The sequence below is a fragment of the Amblyomma maculatum genome, chromosome 6 (assembly GCF_055883805.1).
Source record: "Amblyomma maculatum isolate TAMU_Amacu chromosome 6, ASM5588380v1, whole genome shotgun sequence".
In the NCBI taxonomy this organism is placed as follows: domain Eukaryota; kingdom Metazoa; phylum Arthropoda; class Arachnida; order Ixodida; family Ixodidae; genus Amblyomma; species Amblyomma maculatum.
In genome coordinates, this window is record NC_139349.1 from 124,948,376 (window position 1) to 124,971,204 (window position 22,829).

A 22,829-nucleotide genomic window follows, 5' to 3' on the forward strand; every position below is an offset into this window, starting at 1 on the left:
CGCAGTAAACATTATTCTGCTTCCTATTCAAAGTTGTACCGCGCCCACTACCAAACGTGCCGGCTTCTTCTCTATTCATTCTTCGGTTTGCTTCGTTTCCTTTCTTCGGGCACGCGTATTCCGTATTATGATCCATTAATATTCTTGTACTGCTCCTACACTTTTACACTTTTTTTTGTGTGTGTGTTTACACTCACACAAGTCTAAACATACATTCAAGATCTGGACACCGATTCTGTTCTTTCCACTGTTTATAAATGGACTTTCTAAGCATATATCTTTGTGCATGTTTACGGCAGGGCATGCACGAAAAACTGCGGGGTTATTGTCGCCGTTTCGGCCAAGCAGGCCTTCAAGAGGCAACTTTGTCAATGCCAGGGAGTGTATTGATTGGCCAGTACGCATTAATGTGCGGTATTGGTCCAAACGAAATATAATCCGAATTACGACGCGACCTCAAACAGAGCTAGTCCTTTCCAGTGCAGCTGTATATTTGCTTTAAACCTTCTAGCTAAAATATAGAATTCAAGCAAACGCTCATGCACAACTACAACACATATAAACGTATGCCCGTAACCGTCTTTTTTACTCCCCGTGAAGCCCTACTAGAATGATTTTTTGTTTACTGCCCGTGAAGCCCTACTAGAATGAATCCAGGCAGAGGAGGTGGTGAAAGGTGGCAGTTCCTGGACCTACGGGGCTGGGACGGTAAGTCAACGCCAATTGCGGCGGGGGCTAGGCAGCCACCGAATTTTATCTGTTGTAAACTGTCATGTAGGGCCTTTTTGTACACATTCCAAAACGGCGTCAAATAGCCATGTACATTTCTTGTACGCTGAGAGGAATGCTGAGGAATAGATATAACTATGGAGCAGTATTCGTCCCTCTACCTTTAACACAAGAACCATGCATAAAATTTCGTCTAGATTCCAAGGTTCTAAATCAATGTTCTGTGGCCTCGTATTATTGAGTTTTAACTGTTCTAGACGACAAATCTAAGAGGCGCTCATCGCTATCACATCACGCAAGCAGCCAAACTATACCGGCGGAACGCAACGGCCTATTCCACGTCCCCTCGAAATCCGGTGCTGTGGCAGCTGCGTCCACTAGACCCCTGTATACTTAACCTCATCCGCCTGCCCAACTTGCTGTCGACCCTTGCCTTCCCTTGAAATCCAGTCTGTCAGCCTCGCCAAGGGGGTGCAGTGGTGAGAGGGCCGACTACTGTGCCGGAGTACCCGGGATGCGTATTTGGGTTTGCTCGGTAGGACGCGGCACTAGCTTGAGAAAGCCTATACTACTGCTACTACTGTTACTAATACTGCTACTACTACTATTATTATTATTATTATTATTATTATTATTATTATTATTATTATTATTATTATTATTATTATTATTATTATTATTGTTGTTATTATTATTATTATTATTATTATTATTATTATTATTATTATTATTATTATTATTATTATTATTATTATTATTATTATTATCATTATCATTATTATTATTAGTAGTAGTAGTAGTAGTAGTAGTAGTATAGAGGAAGACTCGTTTCACTAAGTTGGCCCTGAATTGTCTGTAGGTAACGGCCAAATTAACTGGCTAAATATTATCTTCCCAGTTTTAATTATTAATGATAATAATATTAATTGGTTCACAGGAAGGGAAAGGCGCAGTATCTGTCACACGCGTGTCTGTGGACACCTTCATCCTTTGGTGTCCACAGACACAAGTGTGACAGATACTGCGCCTTTCCCTTCCTGTGAACCAATCATTATTATGATTATTAATTAAAACTGTGAAGATAATATTTAGCCAGTTCATTCGGCCGTTAACTAGACAATTTAGTGCCGACTTCGTGAAACGAGTCTTCCTCTATACTACTACTACTACTAATGATAATAATAATATTAATAATAATAATTAGCAGAAAAATATTACTGTGTATTATTATTATGATTTAGTAGTAGTAGTAGTAGTAGTAGTAGTAGTAGTAGTAGTAGTAGTAGTAGTAGTAGTAGTAGTAATCGTAGTAGTAGTAGTTGTAGTAGTAGTAGTGGTAGTGGTAGTAGTAATAGTAGTAGTAGTAGTAGTAGTAGTAGTAGTAGTAGTAGTAGTAGTAGTAGTAGTAGTAGTAGTAGTAGTAGTAATTGTATTATAGGCTCTCTCAAGCTATTGCTGCGTCCAACGAGACGCCCACTGAAAAAGCATGCGCCGCTAATCGCTAGGCTGCTTGGCTCCTGGGGGCGGTAGATGCTAGTCGGAACAGCCCGTTTTCTTCGTCTCTTCTGTCGTTTTGTCCCTTGCGGAGCCACCGTACCGAGCAAACCCAAATACGCGTCAGTGCACGTTAATTATCCCCATGTGGTCGAACTTTCTCCGAAGCCCTCCACTGCAGCCCCCCTTTCTCTCTTTCCGCTTTCACTCCCACCGTCCTCCCTTCTAGTACGGCGCGGTTTAAGTGTCCACAGAACAACTGCGACAGATACTGTGTCTTTTCTTTCCTGTGAAGCAATTAAGATTATTACTTTTATTATTATTGAAGAACACCACTTACCTCTTATTCTAATTACATGCTCTGCCCATCCCCACTTCTTGATTTCTGCTAGAAGTTCATGAAATTGTGTTTGTTTCTTGACCAATCCAGCACGCTCCTGTCTCTTCTCGTTGCACGAATCTTTTTTCGTTTCATATCTGCACGGTCCTCAATTTATGTTCAACTATTTTCGTTAGCCTCTACGTTTCAGCTCTAGAGTTGACGGTTGCTGTCGCCTTGAGAGATTAAGGCGACCCGCTACTCATGATCGGATTGTACCTATCCAATTCCCATCGGCCCCAATCAGATTACGGCAATTATTTATCTTTCCTTATCCTTAACCACCTATCGCAAAATACTGTTTCTGTCACAAGGGGTTGATTATTTTCGAAAGCAAGTTAACATTGGTACAGAAATAAAGAGCCTTTACGTTTGATGCGCGTACCTGCATACGCGGACGATATTTCACTTTTCGTGTGAGACAATGACATTGCTTTTTTGGACATCTTTTCAGAGTACGCAGCTGTGTCTGGAGCGCAGCTCATCCCGAAAAAAAGTAACCCTCTCCGCTTCGGTCAGTTCAGGGGCCTTTTAGCCACCGCCGTACCGTTTGTGGACGCAGTGCGTGTACTTGGCGTGCTGTTTGAGCCAAGCGGAGTCTCCCCCCGGACATGGGACGTAGTTGTCTCGCGAGCCACGCACGCTCTTTCTGACGCCACGCGTTTCAACCTCGCGCTCGGCGCTAAAGTTAGTGTCGTCAAGACACAAGTGTGCGCTTTCACCTTTTATGTAGCGCGAATCGCGACAATCCTGCGCCGGGTGGTGAACAGACTCGCGTCCCTTATAGGGACTTTTGTTTGGGATGGCAGGACAGCGCTAGTCGCCCGTCACATCCTACACCTTCCGAGGAGCAGGAGAGGCCTTTGCCTGCCGTGCATCTCGACAGTGGCTCGAGTACTCGCGTTAAGGCTTGTAGAGCTGACGAGTTTTACCCTGGTCGCTCGCTCATCCCGTACTGGATGAGCAAGGCTCGTCGTGTGCTTACACCCGAACAATACCTCGTTACGCAGGCGGGCAGACCTCTGCCTTTTTACCGCGAGGTTGCCGAGATAAAGTCTACTCTCGATGCAGACCTGTCAGATGTTAATGTAGGTGACCTACCAGCCATACGCATCAGCGAATTAGTAGCCATTCACAGGCTTTCAGCTGATGAGCAACGATATACTGCTGTACCCAAATGACGAGCGTGGGCAGCTTGTGGGCTGCCAAATGAAGTGCGAGATTTTGTCTGGCTAAGGCGCTGGGGCGTCCTCCCCACGAGACAGCACCTTGCCAGATGGGGTATTGTACCCAATGACTGGTGTGCCAACAGCCAAATGTGTAGTTGCGAGAACAATGTGGCGTCTCGCAAATAGGATGGTGGTGGTACAAACTTTATTCAATGAAGGCCAAAAAAATAAAGAAAATTATTGCCGCTGCTCCGCCCCGTGGGTGGCCTTCCGGCTGCTGGTCGTGGCCTCCAGGTCACGCCTGGCACCGACTTCCGCTGCCCAGGTCGTAAGCCGCTGTTGAATATGGGGCTCCGAGCTGGCCAAAGCAGCCTCCCACAGCAGCGGGCTGTTTATTTGCCAAGAGACGGGGGGAAAGTATGCCGGACAAGAGTAAAGAATGTGAGCATAGTCTACTCGGGGAGAGCTGCAAAGCGTGCATTGGGGCGAGAAGGCACCGGGGTGAATAAGGGCAAGGCGTGCAGGGGAGAGGAAAGTGTGGGCCTGTAAATGGCGCCAAGTATTCTGTTCGATTTTAGATAGGGACTTGTGAGGGGGAGGGAGGGATAATCGGGAGTTGCGGTAGTGGAGGGTGATGTCATGGAAGGTGGGGAGGGAGTCACGCCTGTCCATCCCGGGGTGGAGGGGGCCAGCTCGGTTGGTCATCTCGCGAGCGATAGAATTTGCCGCCTCATTTCCAGGGTGCTCCGCGTTAGCCGGAACCCAAAAGAGTTGGATAGATCGGGAAGAGGAGGGGGAGGAGTGTTTAAGGGTATTGAGCGCAGAGGAAGAGATTCTATCCTTTGCAAAGTTGCGGACTGCGGTCTTAGAGTCGCTAAATATGAAAAGGGCTGGTGTGCTGGCAATGGCGAGGGCGATGGCTGCTTCCTCTGCGGCAGTGGAAGTGAGAGCATGGATAGTGGCGAAGGAGAGGGGGGTTCGTGTATTAGAAACAGTGACCAGGGCATAGGCGGGATGCGAGAGGTAGGGTGCCGCATCAACATACACGGCGTCAGACCGTGTACCGTACTGTCAATAGAGGGTGGAGGCGCGGGCAGATCGGCTAGCGGCATGGTGCTCAGAGTGCATGTTCTTGGGAAGGGGCTTGACAGTGAGCATGGAGAAGAGGGCCCATATAGGATGTTTAACGTCCGCATGAATTCCGACGTCAGGCGCCGGCGCAACCCTTTTGAACACCTTGTGTTCAGTGTGGTTTTGTTTGTGTTGTGGCCTCGCTGCTGCCTCACTGAGACGCGCCAAACTCCCGCCCGAGCAATGTACCCAACCTTGGAGAGGCTGCGCCTCGTCATCTGGAAGTATTTGTCTGAACAGTTAGAAACGGACGGCGAGACGCAGTTTCTGCGGCGCTGGCACACGCGCTTCTATGTTGTACGAGGTAGGAAACTTGAGATGCCTGTCGTCCTTTATTAGAACCCTCCTCGTTTATACTGTTTTCCCCTTTCTGGGGAATCAGGTTATGTTCAGTTTATTATGCATATGTAACCTATAGTGTTTTGTATAGTGCTTTGTTTTGCGAGTAATGTGCGTTTTTGTATGTATTGATGTACTCGATAAATTCTCTTTATACTGTTTTAGAATGTAAACACAGTGTATTGAAAGCCTCCCCACCCCTGGGGTGTGGGGGCCTTGCCCGAGGTTGCCATAGGATGATGATGGTTGTTTGTTGAGGTCTGTACCCTCACAGGAGGGCTGCACCAATTGCATCCTCCCCTCCACCTGACAAGGCAGTGCAGTATATTTCGCACCATATTATGTGAATAGGTGTCAATAAACTTCTCTTTGTGTTGATTTTCAGCGATAATATTCAGTCCCGATTATGATCTACAAGTCTGCAAAAAACAAAAACAAAAATAGAGCTTAGCTCTGCTATGCTGGATATACATAGCGAAAAGCAGTGACTACCTCGGGATCAGAAAAAGATAGTTTCCGCAGACTTCCGCACCATTCGCCAGCAACTAAACACACCTTGGCTTCTATGTCGAGCGCGTCTAAGTTCATCGGCGTTCTATAATTCGTTTACAGGAAAGGAAAGGCGCACCATCTTTCACTCGCGGGAGGCACGAAGCTGCGCTTGGCGGCGTTGTAGCGCCCTCTTTCCCGCTTGGTCCTCATAGCTGACGGCAGAGGGGTGACGTCACATCCTTGACGTCGCCCTAATTGAGTGACTTAACTATTTTAGTCTTTGGTACTTTGAAATTGCGTGCCAATCGCAGCATCTATCAATCGCGGGATCCCGCTATGATGCTCACGGTAGACAAGCGGAATTATTTAGAGGGTTTCAAAATTCGAGGCGAAATTGTATCGGGACGCATTTTTGGTTATTTTAGAGAAGTTGTCGCTAGTGTGCGATTCCTGTCTGTTCGATTTTCGAATGAATATTTATCTTGTGTTAGCAGGAAGAAGGTGTACAAGGATTTGTGTGACGTAGTTCTTCCCATACCAATGTGCAGGGCCTTATACAGTGGAGGACCAGGACGTGACGTACGTAAGGGGGTGAAGGCGATGCAAACACTGCTAGTAAAGAAGTTCTTGGAAGGGAAAAATTTATTTTTACCTTGGGCTTCGCATTGTTTAATTTGTAAACAGCCAGAAACTATAGACCACGTTTTCCTACATTGTTGGGAAGGGGTATAGGGACCGGACAGCTGAACGGGTGGCGCCGCCTCTCGGCGCATCGCTCAATCACAGGAATGCGCCAGCCCGGCCGGCGCATTGCGAGCGCATTGGAGGGTACTGTTTGTCGCTGGTTTGTGTGGAAACTGGAAATCCTAAGGTCTAGATGACGTTGTGCCTGAATATACCCTGAAGAGAACAGAAAGTTGGGCTAGTTAATTGTGTGAATATGTCCAGTGAAATGAAGTCTGGTCGAACAAGGCTGGCGAAACGCGGTGCGTTGTTGGCTCCACTGGCAGCTACGCAAACTCGTCGGACGTTTTTAAGTCGATTCCTTTCTACGGGTTTCCACAGAAGCATGAGTGGCGGGTGACCTAAGCATGGTTCTTTGAAAGGCAAAGGCACGAATCTACGTATTTGGTTACTGTGTGGTCATGGAAAGCTCCGAATTTTTAAAATTCCGCTTGCTACCGGATGCTCTGTGCCTTCTGTTCCCCACGAGTGACGGCACGAGAGTCTCGGAGCCGAAGCCGCACTCCTTCATCTGTAGTCACTTTATTGACAATTGGAAATCGAAGTAACCCAACAGCGTAAGTTACAACGCGAGCATTTCCCCGCCTGTGTACAAGAAAGCCCCAGCACGGAAAAAGAAAAGGCAGCTCCACCATCGTCGTTCGGGTTGCGTTACGACCTTCAGTGATGGGTAGAGACAATGTTTGTGCGCATACTTACGCTGACATAGTCAAAGATAATTTACTTTTTTCTCTTAGCAGAAAGAGCAGATAGGAGACATGAACAATCCCTATTGCCATGATCTTGTCATTTTTCCTCTTTTCGTTTGTCAACCAATGAAAATGCGCTGAGAGCTAGCTCTGCGTTGATACTCTTGGAATTTGTTAACATTTGTTTGTGGCATGTCCATTGCACCTAATAAAATCACTCATTTCACAGCTCGGTCAATACCGTATGGTCACAAAATCTGCTATCAGCTTCATATAAAAGTCGAACAAGAAAAAAAAAATACAATTTAATTTGTGGAAACGAGCATAAACGTAGCATTTTTTTTTTCGCATTCACGTTGCATCTGACACGGCTTTACGTATTTTCTCAGCAGTGTCCATTTCATGGCCCACCTAAATACACGTGTTTCTCATCGGCGTTTTAGTGAACGTGAGATTTCCAGATTGTGGCGTAGTATGACACGACCGTTTTACCCATCTCAGAAATTGCTTCTATGGCGAATGTAAACAGATTTAGCAGCAGTCCGGCAAGCTGCAGTGACAAAGTTGTAAAAGGAATGGCTTTCAGTTATCCGGATTAATTTACGTGCAAATAGAAAACTACTACATGGTCGTGTCCCCTCACACTCATCAGGTATCGAGGTCAGCTAGGTATCGGCCCCGCAAGTTCGGGGTACGCTGAGAAAGTATACCACCTTAGCGAACGAGCCATCAGAGGGATTCATTTAACAATAGAACGCTTTCTTAGTTGTCGGTGGCTTATCTTACAACTCATCACACTGTGTTTTTTTTTTCGATTGTATTTAACAGTGTGACAGTATTGGACTATTGCCTTCAGATGTTCAAGGCAGGCGCAGTCAATCGCATTGAACTTCCTGCGCTGAGAGAACGCTAGCAGGAAATTTATTTTTGTTTTCTTTTCACAACCTCCGCAGCATGTCGGGAGAAAGGCATGCATAGTATAATATTTTCTAAGTCAATTATATGTAGCAGCTCCGACGTGTTCAACAAGAGCATTGCCGTATATGTGAAAATGATGCTGAGGTGGTATTACTCATTTGGCTTATATTATGATTAAGTTTGATGATCTCAAGGCCGGGTTCAGTGAGCTATTGTAGCGTAATTGTGCAGGAAGTCCTGGAAGTATATGTGTGTTTGCTATTCCAACCATAAATAGGATCCTACTTTTGTCTTGCTTGTTTATTTTTCTCCTTTTACAGCTCTCGTTGCAAGGTTGAAACTGGAATGTCTCTGAATCGTTTGAGCCTAGCTATTACCAAAAAAAGACAGGTGCAGAATCTTTTTCATTTTACATGAACCCTTACCATTACAACTACCACGCTACACGGCTCGGCGGTATTTGATCTTCAGGCAGATTCAGACTATACCTAATATAAGATAGACGCGCAGTGCAGGCGCAATTCCCGCCTTCGAAGTCGCCTTAACAAGTGCCTAACGAAGGTTTCCTAGCGCATGGTGAAATCATGCGCGCGGCATTTTCGAGTATATATAACAGAAATACCATGCGCCGGGCGGTTTCAAAAAAAAAAAAAACAAACAAAAAGAAAAAACACGCACACCCTGCCGAGAACGGCCCTTTTCTTTTTCAAGATTTCCCCGTCAAAAAAGACTCCTTGCGATTACTCAAAGCAGCTCAAAGCTCTCAAAGCCACACCGCAAAACGACGGGTATGGACAGGCTCAAAAACGCCTCGCAGGACGGAAACGACTGCGTCGCTCAGCTGCCTCGCCATTCCGCTGTTTCGGCACTCCGCCGCGGGCGGCGCTGTTCCACCGAGGCGACGGTGGCGCCATACAACGGGCGCCCGGTCCCTATACTTTTGGGATATTTTACAAGGGACTTTAAAAAAGGAATTTCCATTAGACTCGCATGGTATTAGGTACTTGATTGCCAGTAGAGAATGAAGATGGGGTGCCATTTGACCTTATTATGCTAATGGCCCTCCACTGTATTTGGCGCTCGAGAATGGCAGGATGCCATTGCGATCCTGACGCACGGCCAGCACGGATCTATTTTCGGGAAAGCATGAATAGATATATTGAAATTCAGAAACTTGCTCCTGAAGCTCCCGAGTGGCTCGGAAGATTGGAGCCATTAGTGACCCTAAGAGAATTTTAGCATGACGACGCCACAACCCACCTGGCTGATTGTTGTATTAATGAATGCTCATTGTGCCCTGTAAGTGGTTTTGTGTATTGTGCCGAAGTCAGGCAATAAAGGAAAAAAAAAGAGGCGCGGCGAAGCGGTAAAGCGCTCGATTGGGAATCCAGGAGATGGAGGCTGGATTCCCGGATAGAGACTAATTTTGTTTTTGTTTTTTTCATGCGGAGGAGTCGTGCTCCTCTTAAGCGTTGCTAAGCAACGTCGGCATAGCTTGGCGAGGAAGATGCGCAGCTGGCCTTGGGTTTGACGTCACGACCTACGACATACGGCATACGCGAAGCTCGGCTCCAACGCTCGTAGTGAAGCTATTCACTTCAAAAACCATCACCGTGGCTTTTCCACTTTGGCAAGGTCTGAGCTCAGTGCGTCTGCATTAGCTACGTGACGTGTCGCTCGAGACTGGCCCTATTCGCTACGTTACATTACTCTGTATTTAAGGTTGGGCACTGATGTGTTCCCAATTATTGTTCAATGGATATACGTAAAGATGTAATCACTAGGTAAGGCAAGACAAAGACGCTGAAATTCAATCGGCTAACTCAATCCTGTGGAATAACTGTCGTATTTTTTTATTGGTGGCAGCACTGCGACATACTTCCCTGTTATATGGATTACGTTTGATCTCTTGAGACCAAGATAAGAAAGGCTAATAGACCTGATCAGCATATGGTGTTGTGTTGTCTTGGTGGTGGGCAGAATGCGGTTGGAGTTCATATAAAATAAAGCCATGGGGTCTGGAAAGGAAGCAAGCGTTTCCAAATGTCACAACTTGTGACACGTTAGGGTAGGCTCAGTTTCAGAATTCTTGCTACATCTCTTTTGGCCTGCCGGGGAGGTCAACGTGTCATCCACGAGAATGCAAGCGAAAGATGTTAATTTTTTGGCAACAGGCATCGAGTCGTGTACACCTTATAGAAAATAGGTAATAAGCTGTTATAGTTACTGCTTTAAGAGGCCTGCCTCATACTCCTCCAATTAACCCGGTCCCGTGCTAGCTGCGCCCACTTTACCCCAGCGAACTTCTTAACCTCATCCATCCACCTAACTTTCTGCCTCCACCTGCTACGCTTTCCTTCACTTGAAATCCAATTTGTTCACTAATACTTGCGTGCGGGATGGTTGTGTTAGATGAATCTGATGAATTCTGGCCCTGCATAATAACTCACAAACACAAACACACACAAGACATTACAGCAAGACGTTCTGTAATCTCTTGTGTTGTTTGTGTTTGTCAGTGACTATGCAGTGCTAGAATTCATCAGACCCAATTTGTTACCCTAAGCGATTATCGGTTGTCACCTGTCTCGGTTGTCATTGACTCTAGTTATTTCTCTGACCTATTCTCCGCGCTTACTATGTCTTAACGTTGCGCCTACCATTTTTTGTTTCATAGCCTCTGTCTTGCCCTCAAATTAGGTAAAACAATTATCGTTAGCATGCACGTTTCAGCCCCATAGTTGAGTACAAGTAAGATATGATACCTGTTCTATAATTTCCTCTTGAGTGATGCAGGTAAACTGCCAGTCATAATCTGCGAAAAACATGCCAAACGTGCTACATCCTAATTATATTCTCCTAGCTATTTCTCTTTCATGATCTGGATCTGCGGTTACTACCTGTCCTAATTAGTACACATATTCGACTAGCGCTTCCAGTGGTTCGCTACATAATGTGAACTGCTGCTCTTTTCCGAGGTTGTTGAAAATTTTCATAGTTTTCTGCATATTGATTTTCAAGCCAACCTTTCTGCTGCTCCCGTCTTAGTCATAAATTCATCCTTGCAGTTCATCCCCTGGGTTACAAGGCAATGTCATCCGCGAATCGCAGATTACTGAGGTATTCTCCGTCGACTATTATCCCTAATTGTTCCCCATTACTAGTCTCTAAGCTTTGCACAGTACTGGGAAGATCGTGTCTTCTTGCCTTAAAGCTTTCTTCATGAAAATTTGGTTACTTTCGTTATGCAGAACTATGATTTGTGTGCAGCCATATCTTCCATACTTCACATAGGGCTCGCCTACGCACTGATTTAGCAATGCCTCTATTGCTGCCGAGGTTTCTACCGAGTCAGATCTTTTTTCGTGATTAAAGAATACTGTATACAGGGCTGGTTATATTCCGAGCATTTTTCTATTACCTGGTTGAAGGTATGAATATGATCGATAGTAGAGTACTTTTTTCTAAAATCATCTTGATCTCTTTCATAAGTTAAGTCTAAGAGTGTGCTGATCCTGATAGCTAGTACCTTAGTAAATACCTTATATGTAACTTATACTAAGTTGATAGGTTTGTAATTTTTCCGCTCCTTAGTGTCTCCTTTGTTATGATTTAAGATATTGTTAGCGCTCTTCCATGCCTTCGGCACCGTCGATGTCACTAGGCACTGCGTAAACAGGGTGCCAGTTTTTCGAGCACGACATCGCCCCCCAACAAATCTGCTGGTACTTGATCTTCCCCAGCTGTTTTCCCCCTTTTCATAGTTTCTAAAGCATTCTTACCCTCGTCCTTCGTCACTCGCGGAACGTCTAACTGCTTTTCACTACTGCCTATCTCATTATTGTCCTGACTACTTCAACTACTATATAGACCAGTATAGAACTCGTCGACTACTTTCACTATCCTGTCCATAATCGATTACTGATTACTTCATCAATTATAACCCAAAAAAAAGCAAGTGCACAAAAAACAGGAAAGTAATCCAGGAGGTGTGCGTTATTTTTCTCTTAGCTTTTACTCGTACATACTAATAACAGTTGCTTGACGTTTTACTAAATATTATTGCATCTTTAAGAACATTTCTTTTACGAAGCTGTCGACAATCTGCGCACCTTTCTTCGTCAAGAGAAAAACACCAGCACTGAACACTCTCTTAATCTATGCACCGGGGCGAACAGCAGCATTATGACGTAAGAGCACCTTGCGCAGCAGCTTGCGCAGACAACTCCTCCGTCGTTTTGCTTCTTTGAACGCAACTTTCGTATTTCCCGACATTTTGAGCTATATATATGCCTTTGCGTATGTGTGTGTGAAAAACTTTATTTGGAGGAAGCTTGAGGTAGCCGGGACAAGCTCACGCAAACACTAGGTGAGCTCCTCATTACAGGAGCCCATTGGCGACCGCCGCGGCTCGGGCTCGGTGGACCAGGACCTTCTGTCTTGCCAGGTCGGAGCAGCCGAGTAGGGCTGCCTCCCAATTCTCCCTGGTGGGGTTGGGTTTGGGGAAGAGGTTTGGGGTTGACTGGCCTGCCCACACCATGTGGAAGATGTCCGAAGGTTTATCCGCACAGTGCGGGCATTTTCCTGTACAGGCAGGATCAAAGTGTTTTAAAACTGCCGGGCACAGCAGCGTTTGGTGTAACGGCGGAGGAGTGTGCGTTCCTCCAGCTTTGTAAGGCCCTCACAAGGCCTAGGATAAATTGCATGACCGAATTGAAATAATTCAGTAATTTCTCGAAAAGTGAGAGCCAGATTTGGTTCGCGATCGGTATCATAAGGGTCTGAAGGCGTTGCCCGGAGAGTGCCGTCGGCCGTTTTATTGCCCTCGAGGCCCATGTGAGCTGCAGCCTATACAATCGTTCGAGACGCGGGGGCCCCGAGGTAGTCACTGTTTTGAAGGATGCGGTGCGCAAAGAGAGGAATGTATCCGTGTTTAATATTTCTGCAGGGTTCTATCGAGTCGGTGATGATGAGTAGTAAGTCCTTGTCTGCGGCGGCTACACGATTCCATTCATTTCATTCATTGCAAAAATTATTAAGTAGGATTTCCCACGCAGCTTCTTGACCCAACCATGGCGTCACCGGCCGCCAGAAAAACGGCGTTATATACCAGAAATCGCATGTTGCTTCTACACAGATGCATGTAGTGGTAATAGGGCAATTTGCGAATATGTTCTGATGCATAAATCATGAATTATGGCCATATTATAATGTTTCAATGCATTGCTGTTCCTCCATTAGTGGGGAATACCGAATAAAGGTGAAGCAGACTTACATTTATGAAATTGGCCATTGGAGGCTACTACAGGGGTGGAGAAAAAACAAATGCACATTCTAATAGGGAGCACATTTCAATAACCACAAAAACCCGACAGAAAATACAAACCATGCACTGGAGGTAAACTAAACAATACAGGAAAAAAACGATATGAAGAGGGACAACTTTTGTATAGGTGCGTGATGTTGAAAGTAAGTTTTAGGCTTTCACGAATGGCATCTAGTGCATTACGTTTCCTAATGAACTCAGACCGTATGTTCCAATCTTTCATAACTCGAGAAAAAAAAAAGAATTGAAAACAATCATTTTGAGAAAAAGGCACAAGAATATATGCATACTATGGCGATGTCTTGATGGCTCATTGGGGAGTATTGCAAAATAGTGTAATGAATTAATCTTGAAGTGACCATCAATTACAAGGGATACTTGAGCCTTTCTATCTTAGTGCGAAGTTCAAGCTTTTAGACTGCCTTCTGCCATCCTTTTCTCCTCTTCATCGTCTAGTTTTTAGAGGTTGGCTAATTTCCATAACTCGGCGATGAGTGGGTTCGGCGGTATTTATTGTAGATGAAATGGGTTGTGAGTCTTTACACTTTTTTAATTTTTGTTTTGTTAGATGCGGTGTAGGGTTCCCCACAATTTTCCGATATTCAAGTAGCGGTATTATCAGGGTCTTATAAGTGAGTATTTTATATCGTGGGTTGCACTGCCGATTTTATGACCTAGCCCCCACATTATCCAGTATGCCTTAGAGCATACATTAGATAGGGGCGTATTCCAGCGTAGGTCAGAATTAAAAGTCAAACCAAGGTACTTGTGATGGTGTGCCCTATTAACTTGTTTATCTGCAATGCAGTAAGGAAATGTATTTTTCTTCCTGCTAACAGACATGATCGCAGATTTATCAGGGTTTTAGTACCGTTGCCATTTAGCGCGTCATTTCAATTTCTTGTATATTAGTATTCAGTTCTTCTTGGTCACTTGGGAGCTTCATTGTTTTGTACACCATACAGTCATCAGCGAACAGGCTGACTGGAACAGTGATCAATTTTGAATGATCATTTAAAAAAAATCTAGAATAAAAGGGATCCCAACAGACTTCCCTGTGGCACACCTGGAAGCACTGGAGAAGCCGCTTTATAAAATCCAAGACATACATATTGAGGTAGGAGGAAAACCAGGTTGTTATTTTTGGGTTTCTGAATATGGCGTCAATGTTAGCAACAACTTTGGATGTTGCGATGGAGTCGTTATCGAATGCTTTTGCAACGTACAGGAATATTACGTCAGTTTGACCAACGCAGTTTATTCCTTGGGAACGAACATGAACGGTTTCTATAAGGTGAGTCAAAGGTGAGTAGGAAGGCCTTTACGGACCCATGCTGAGAAGGTTGAAGTATGTTGTTATTATCAAGGCATGCCATAAGCGGTTTAAATACAATGTGTTCAAACAACTTTGAGCATATACAAAGAAGAGGGATTGGTCGAAAATTATTCACAACAGATGTAGAACCACTCTTGTGGAACGGAATAACTTAGCCGTGCTTCCAAGCGAACTCGAAGGAACCTGTGGTAATAGATATTTGAAAAACTTTCGTGGGGTATTCGGCAACCCCACTTTGCATATCTGAAAGAAAATCATATGCAATTTCATCGAGACCTGGGCTTTACTGTTATTTGAAGAAACTAGTTTAGAGCTCGTTGCTCAGAGATGTGTTAGCAGACACTCAAATAAACAAGAACTAATTTATTGAGGTCGCATTAGGAAATTAGGTGGATGTCAGTCCGCAAGAAGAACGCGCCTGTGCGAACTCCGCTGTTGCGATGCGTCCGTTCTATCGCTCGGTCCAGCTTCGACTGACTCTCTCGGTATTAGCATTTCACACCTTCACATCGTTCTTCCCACGGTTGAATCTCTGGTAACGGCACGTACACCAGCCACACACACGTCAGAGACGGCTCGCCCTCTCTCCTCACATGATCTTGCTCTGCGGTTTCGTGTGCTGCGCCGACGGCCGTGAGAAAGTTCGTTTTAGCCTTGGCTGGGCGCAGTGTCGGATAGCGGCGTCAGCGTTCGATGGTCAAGGTAAACAACGCCTAAACGGGGCTTTGGTCGGCGTAGTCGGCGTACCGCTGACACGACCCTCCCGAATTTGCGCCTGTCCTCAGGTGCAAGCATTTCGGGGAGATGGCATAAGCTCATTAGCGACGAGGTCGCGCTCCTTGTACCTTCGCAGTTGTTCAACGTTCACTGTTTTTCTGTTGATTTTACCAGGTGCGTGGTGTAGCCTTTCTATGACTACAAGGTTTGGCTCGATCACTTCTATAATTTCAAAGGGGCCTTCGTAGCGCGCGTCAAGTGTGTTCCGTGCGCCGGCTTCGAGCACGACGAGATCTCCGGGATGAAATTCTGGGGCCCGTCGCTTTGAGTTATATCGGGCGGTTGATTCTCGTTGGCTGTCGAGAAGGCAGTCCCTCGTTTCCGCGCGTCCCTTTGCTAGATCGTGGAGTCCCTCCGCTTCTTCGATCTCGTTCTCAACTGAAGCGATGTTGAGCTCTCCGGGAATTTTTGGCTCGTAGCCATGCATTAGCCAGAAGGGGCTGTAGTTTCCGTGACGGTGTTTGGTAGCGTTAATAGCGAACGTTGCTTTGGGAAGTTGCTTCTTCTATGCACTGTTGTTCTCGATGGTCTTGCGAAGCACTTGTTTGAGGGTTCCGACCATTCTCTCGATAAGACCGTTAGATTGAGGCCAATACGGAGGGGAGTTGATGTGGGTTATCCCGAGCCTGTTGTGAAACTGTGCTGTTCGTTTCTTCGCAAATCCTCTAGCCTGATCGGTGATTATGATGCTCGGAACGCCAAATCTTGGGATCCATCTTTCGGTCAGAAATTCGAGGTAGTGTGCTGACGAAGTGGTCGGCACGGCCACAGCGTCCATGTATCATGTTGCGTGGCCAATGCACACAAGCACATAGCCGCTGTTTCCGTCGAGAGGTCCCATCTGGTCCAGTGAGATGACAACGTTCGGTTCGGTGGGAATGTCTCTTGGCCAGAGGCATCCTTCGTTTCGCGTGGTGCGGGCGTTTATTGTCTGGCACGTGTGGCAGGTCTCTATTTACTGACGGATGTCCTTGGTCATAGATGGCCACCAGTACTTTTTCTGAATGAGGTCTTTGGTTTTTTCGAGGCCGAGGTGTCCGTTGTTGTCGTGGAAAACCAGCATGACGTTACTTCGGAGAGTGGCGGGGACGATCACTCGCTTGCACATACGACCTTTCTGAAACGATCGCTTGATAACGATGCCATTATCAATTTCGTAGTCAGATGTGTCGTTCGCAGCCTCGGTCTGGAACTTTTGGCAGTCTGGGTCGTCTTCTTGTAGCTCGCGTAGACGGCTGTGTTCGCTGACGATTACGGTGAGACAGAGGAGGTCGTGAGCTGAAAGTCGCTCTTCGCTTGGTTCAGTGGCGTCTGCCTGTCTTGAGAGTGCGTCTGCCGCGGTGTTCTGGCGTCCAGGCTTGTGCTTCACATCAAAGGTGTACTCCGCAAGGTCGAGATTCCATCTTGCAAACCTGCGGTTGGTTGCACCCTTTTTCACCAGGTGCGACGAGCTGAAGTTTTCTGTGTACACCGTGAATCGTGGGCCTCCTCGTAGGTAGATTGCGAACTTTTCGGTGATAGCGCAGTGAAGGGCCATGCACTCGAGCATGTTTGAATGTAATCCCCTGTCGTGCTTGTTTAAAGCGCGGCTTGCGTATTCGATTATACGCTCCTTTCCGTCTTGAGTTTGGGAGAGTACCGCCCCAAGTCCTGTCTGAGAGGCATCAACATGCACATAGGTAGGACAGTCTGGACGGAAGTTCGCCAGAGTGGGCGGACTTTTTAGGGCCGTTTTCACGGTGTCGACAATTCTTTGGTGCTCGCTTGTCCAGACAAATGTAGCATCACTTGCGAGAAGCTGACGTAGCGGGTATGTGAGCTTGCTGAACTGTGGAACAAACTTGCGATAATGATTTGCGAACTGGAGGAATGAGTACAACTTCTGCGCGTTGCGATGCGGTTCGAACTTGTTTATGGCGGAGACCCTTTCTTCGTCTAGCGTTCGCCCTTCTGCCGATATCACGTAGCCTAGAAATTGAGCTTTATCTCGCACGAACTGGCACTTTCGCATGTCCATTTTTAGACCGTTGATGATGATTCTTCTTAGCGCCTCTTCAAGCAGGTCAAGTGCCTCTGTAACCGTTGCTGCTCCCTGTCCGACGTAGTCCATATACGTGGACGTTCTGCCGAGGCCATCGAATGTGCGACGCATCACCCTCTGCATCCTCTGTGGTGCCTTGCAAAAGCCGAAAGCCATGCGAAGATACTCGTATTTTCCGTCGGGGGTGACGAATGCTGTCTTGTGAACGTCTTCAGCCTTTACTCGGATGGTTAGGAAAGCTGCCTTCACATCAAGGACGGTGAAATATGCTGATCCTTCCCTCATGATGTCATCAATCACATCCTCCATGATCGGCATCGGAGATCGTCTTCTCGTTAAGCTTGCGATAGTCGTGCACCATTCTTCGTGGGGTAGTTGGATGCATCGGCTGGTCCACGACGATGGTTGGAGCTCCGTATTCGCTCTCGCTTGGCCGTATTATACCCTTGGCGAGGTAGTCTTCCACTTGTTCTCTGATGAATTGCCGATCGGCTGGAGAGCACCTGTATGGTCTCGATGTCACTGGCACGCTGTCCCGTAGATCGATGCTGTGTTCGGTGTGGGGACACATGCCAAGAGTGTTCGTTTTCGACGTGAAGGCCTCATGATGCTTGTGTAGGATAGATCTAAGCGCATCCTTTTCGCCAGCATTAGCGTGCTTGGTCATTTTTGATACCGCGTCTTCTACCAGAGTCTTGAAATCTTCGTCGGGAACGCAGTCCTTCGCACTGAATCGCACAAAGCCATTATCGTAGGAAGCAGGCTGAGCGGCTTGCTGACAGAATGAAGCTATCAGAGCCTCTCCCGTTCGTAGCGTGGATTTCGGACGCTGGGCTGACGAGCTCGATGACGCGTCGGCAGTTTCGGTAACTTGCACAAGAGTCACATCATTAGTTGGATGGAAGGTCACATCCACGTTGGCGGTGCGGCGCCAGTTGGATCTGAGAATAAGGTCTATAGATTCCGGCAACGGCGCGACGACTACGTCTCGGAGAAGCACTTTCGTTGTTCCCACCTCAACACTGAGCGTTGCCGCTCGTGATGGATTAATAATTTAGTTTAGGACCTGGATCGACTTCGTAGCGTGCCGGGCGCGCGTATCAATGTCCGCGCAAAGTGCCTCTTCACTCAGAATTGACACATTGGCTCCACTGTCAATACGAATCTTGAGCGGCCTGTTGTTTACGCGTCCCGTAATGATTGGCAATGTGCCGCCGGTGGAGTGCAAGAAATAGTTTGCTTGCCTGTTGGGTGGTGTGCCGCTGTTGGCGCTGTTGAACCTGGCAGATCGTCGCTGCTCCGCCCTGATGGTAGCTGCAGTTTTGGGTTTGCTGCATTCTCGGGATAGGTGGCCGGTGTCACCACAGTTGTAGCATGACCTTGCGGTAGGCTGTCTCGACTGCGTAGATCTTCAGGTTTCGTGCGGCCTGTCGTCATCTGGAGGAGCGTTGGACACTCCGCTGGATCGCCTGAGTTGACTGCGTTGACTCGTTAGGCGGGGTCGTGCGTCCTTGTCGTTGCAAGCGGGCGAAGTTGTCGTGCGGCGTCGCGAGTCAAGTTGGGCTGCACGGTCGATCAATTCCATCACTGTTGTGCAACACTGCGCTGCAAGCGGATTCGCCCAGGTGTCGTCTTCTATTCCACTCAGTATTAGGGAGATCCTTTCCTCGGTGGCGAGTGGGTACGGCGCCTTGTCGAGGACAGAGTTCTTCGAATATATGTATTCCATGATGGACTCGGACGGTTCAAGGCGTCGTTTCCCTTGGAGGTCAAGGAACTCTTGCATTGAGAGATTTCGTTTGAAGCGTGTGGTGAGGGCTTCTTTCCATTCGGGCCACGTGTTGCACATTGTCCCGTACGAGCTGTGCCAGTCTCTCGCAGCTCCCGTTAGACGTGTTGCCGCGCTAGCCAGCGTTAGTGACTCCGTCCAGTGCGCTAGAGCCGCGATGCGCTCCACTTGGGAAATCCAGCCGTTTACACTTTGGTGTGGCGATCCGTCATACAAAGGGATGGCGGATGATGTGTCGCTCGTTGAATGGATCTGCACTGGTGCCGTGGGTGCGGGAGTCCTCGTCAACGCGTTGGCCAGCTGTGCTTGCGTGGCGGCGATCATGGCTAGAATCGCGGCCATATTCGGTCCTCCGTCACCAATAGCGTAAGTTGGCGTTATCAGTATCTCCGTAGTTGCAGTTCTCGTGTCGTCAGCTGGAACTTGAGCGGGTGGTGGGCTTGGTGCAGATCTCGTAACGTTTTGCGCTGGCGTTGGGGCGTCTGCACTGACGTTGCCGCCTCCGTGCACTCCAGGTGCGGTAGCCGTGGTCGCTTGGGCAAGCTGCATTCGGACAGTGTCCACCTCGGCACGTAGCTCCTTGATTGTAGACAGCGCCTCCAGGTACGTCTGCCTTTCGTAGTCGTTGGCAGCCTGGTTTAGCGTTAGCGTGTCCATATCTTCGGAGACTCGTCGACCAATGTTGTCTTCCAGGATTCGTGAGACTAGATTGTCCTTGCTTCCGGAGCACGGCAGTTGTCTTGCTTTCAACTCGTCTGCAAGCTGCTTCTTCGTAGCAGTGCCCAAGCGGTTGCGGTCGACCGAGGACAGCAGAACGTTGACGGTCGTTGAGTCGGAGCGAGTCGAGAGTGTTCGCCGTTGAGCCGCTGCGTCTTCAGTGGTTGCGTCTGACTGACATCCTGTCGGCTGTGCCATGTTAGCAGACACTCAAATAAACAAGAACTAATTTATTGAGGTCGCATTAGGAAATTAGGTGGATGTCAGACCGCAAGAAGAACGCGCCTGTGCGAACTCCGCTGTTGCGATGCGTCCGTTCTATCGCTCGGTCCAGCTTCGACTGACTCTCTCGGTATTCGCATTTCACACCTTCACATCGTTCTTCCCACGGTTGAATCTCAGGTAACGGCACGTACACCAGCCACACACACGTCAGAGACGGCTCGCCCTCTCTCCTCACATGATCTTGCTCTGCGGTTTCGTGTGCTGCGCCGACGGCCGTGAGAAAGTTCGTTTTAGCCTTGGCTGGGCGCGGTGTCGGATAGCGGCGTCAGCGTTCGATGGTCAAGGTAAACAATGCCTAAACGGGCGCTTTGGTCGGCGTAGTCGGCGTACCGCTGGCAGATGTTTACGTCTTGAACTGGAGGGCAGGCAGGTGAGTCTATTAAATGTGGGGACAAGCTGTCGTCAGAAGTGAAAACTGAAGAGAGAAGCGAATTAAGGCTTTTGGTACGTTCTTGATTATTGTTATCTCCCATATTTGAGTGTTCGCTGGATTAACATATTCCCAAAATGGTCCTAGATGCCTCAGTTAAAAAATGCTTGAGTGTTACATTATGAAACCTATTCTGAGGCACCATGAAATGAAGCTTAAGTTTATTGCTTATTTGATTAGTGACACTACTCTCATTAGGATCAGACGTGCTGTTTGTCCTCCGTTAACTTTTTATTTTTGTTTCGAGTATATGATTTCTCTCGTGATCCACGGATTCTTCTCTTGTATATTTTAGGCGCTTGGGAGTAAGCTGCTCAATACAGTGTACTAACAAGTTTAAGAAGTAAAGCCATACTTCTTCAACTGTGGTTGCGCTTTCGACAAGACATATAAAATCATCAAATGAACGCTCCAGGTAGTTCAAGACAGTAACATCGTCAGTTCTCGTAACGAACCATCTTACCAATCTTATGCGAACGATCTGGTATCGTGTCTAAATCCTTTATTACTATTTTATGATCAGACATATCCTCGTGGAGTTCAGACGTACGTAGATATAGTAACAGTTCGGAGAATACAGTCTAGGTCAAGAAGTGATGATGTCGTTTCACGCATTCTGATGTAACCTTCGACAGCTTGACTTAGGTTGTAAAAGAAGCAAGTTCAATTAAATGCTCACATCTCGGTATGTCTGTTGTACTAATAGAGTGTTATCTACTCAATTCCTGGCAAATTAAAATCATCTCACAGCAGGGTTGGGTTACCATGGTTTCATTTCATATGCATGAAAATTAGAAGATTAACAAGCATTTATAGAGGGTAGTGTGGTGCTCTATAGCCATCACCTACAAATACCGAGCGATTGTTCAACTTAACTTTAATCTATACGGATTCTTTGTAAGTTGGAAGATCCAAAACAGAAAATTCTATGTCACTTTAACTATAATTGCCGCTCCACCACTACTTTCTATCCGGTCTTTTCATATTATTGTATAGTTTGGGAATGCGACCTCCTTATCCGAAACGTTCTGATGAAGCCAAGTTTCAGTTATTACAAAATATGCGATGGTCCGTGTTCTAAAATAATACTTTCGATTACGGGTACCTTGTTGACGTTGCTTCGGGCGTTTATGTTTATCACCTTAAAAGATGCATCCCAAGAATTATGCTCGTTTCTGCTAGATCATTAAACCTCACTTTCTCACCTGTGTTTTCATGCAGAACGTATAAGACATCCCTAATTTCAATCTTACCAAAGATTGATTTACCTTTCGCGCCGTTGCTCCTCTTCCTGTCTGACGAACCCCAAAGCTTTTCACGGATCTCAACAACTCTTTCAGATTACTCTTCTGATATGCATGTTTGATTGCCTTTGATCTTGCGACAGTGTGGATAATTTTCATCATATCTCAGAAATCCGTTAACTTCAAAATAGCAGGACGGTCCTTACACAGTGTTTTCTCCTAGTCTATGAATTCTTTCTATAGACTTTAGTTTGTGTCCAAGTATTTCTGCAAATCTATAAGCATACGTCTCTTCAGTTCCATGCTCGTCCTCTTTTACATCCATAATTATTACATTCTTTCGACGGGATCGGTTTTCTAGATCGAGATACTATACATGTTGGTGTCATTACCATCAGGACTACTTTCTAAGTCAGCAAGCCCTTTTGTTGTCCATCAAGACTGTGGAATTTGTTTTCGATAGTCTGAAGCCTGGTTTGTATTTAAAGAATACGTTCGTCAGAAGATGTTTGGTTTTGCTGAATATATCTAAGATTTTGGACAATATTTCTTTTTGCGTGCTAATAATTTTATGGCATATTTTTTCAGTAGGAGAGCAGAGACTAGATTCAATGTCTCCAGACAGCTTCAGTAATAAGCACACCATTGAAAAACAGTCACAGACACATTGCACAAGCCTACGTGGACACAGTAAGACTTTTATGCAAATGTAGTCGCTACGGAAGCCATATCTTTGTTACCAACCTGTCAAAAGTAAGGGTACATTCGATGAAATTGCATAGCCGTGTTGCCAGGCTCAC

The 22,829-nt window shown here is 46.5% G+C and overlaps 1 protein-coding gene across 1 annotated transcript; it reads right to left on the reverse strand.

The window, feature by feature from the left end:
* Positions 1 to 18,809: 18,809 nt before the first annotated feature.
* Positions 18,810 to 19,890, reverse strand: LOC146186713 (uncharacterized). The gene has a single exon (XM_084605724.1). It carries the CDS (start codon positions 19,693 to 19,695, stop codon positions 18,976 to 18,978), a length of 720 nt encoding a protein of 239 aa, XP_084461850.1. The 5' UTR covers positions 19,696 to 19,890; the 3' UTR covers positions 18,810 to 18,975.
* Positions 19,891 to 22,829: the final 2,939 nt, after the last annotated feature.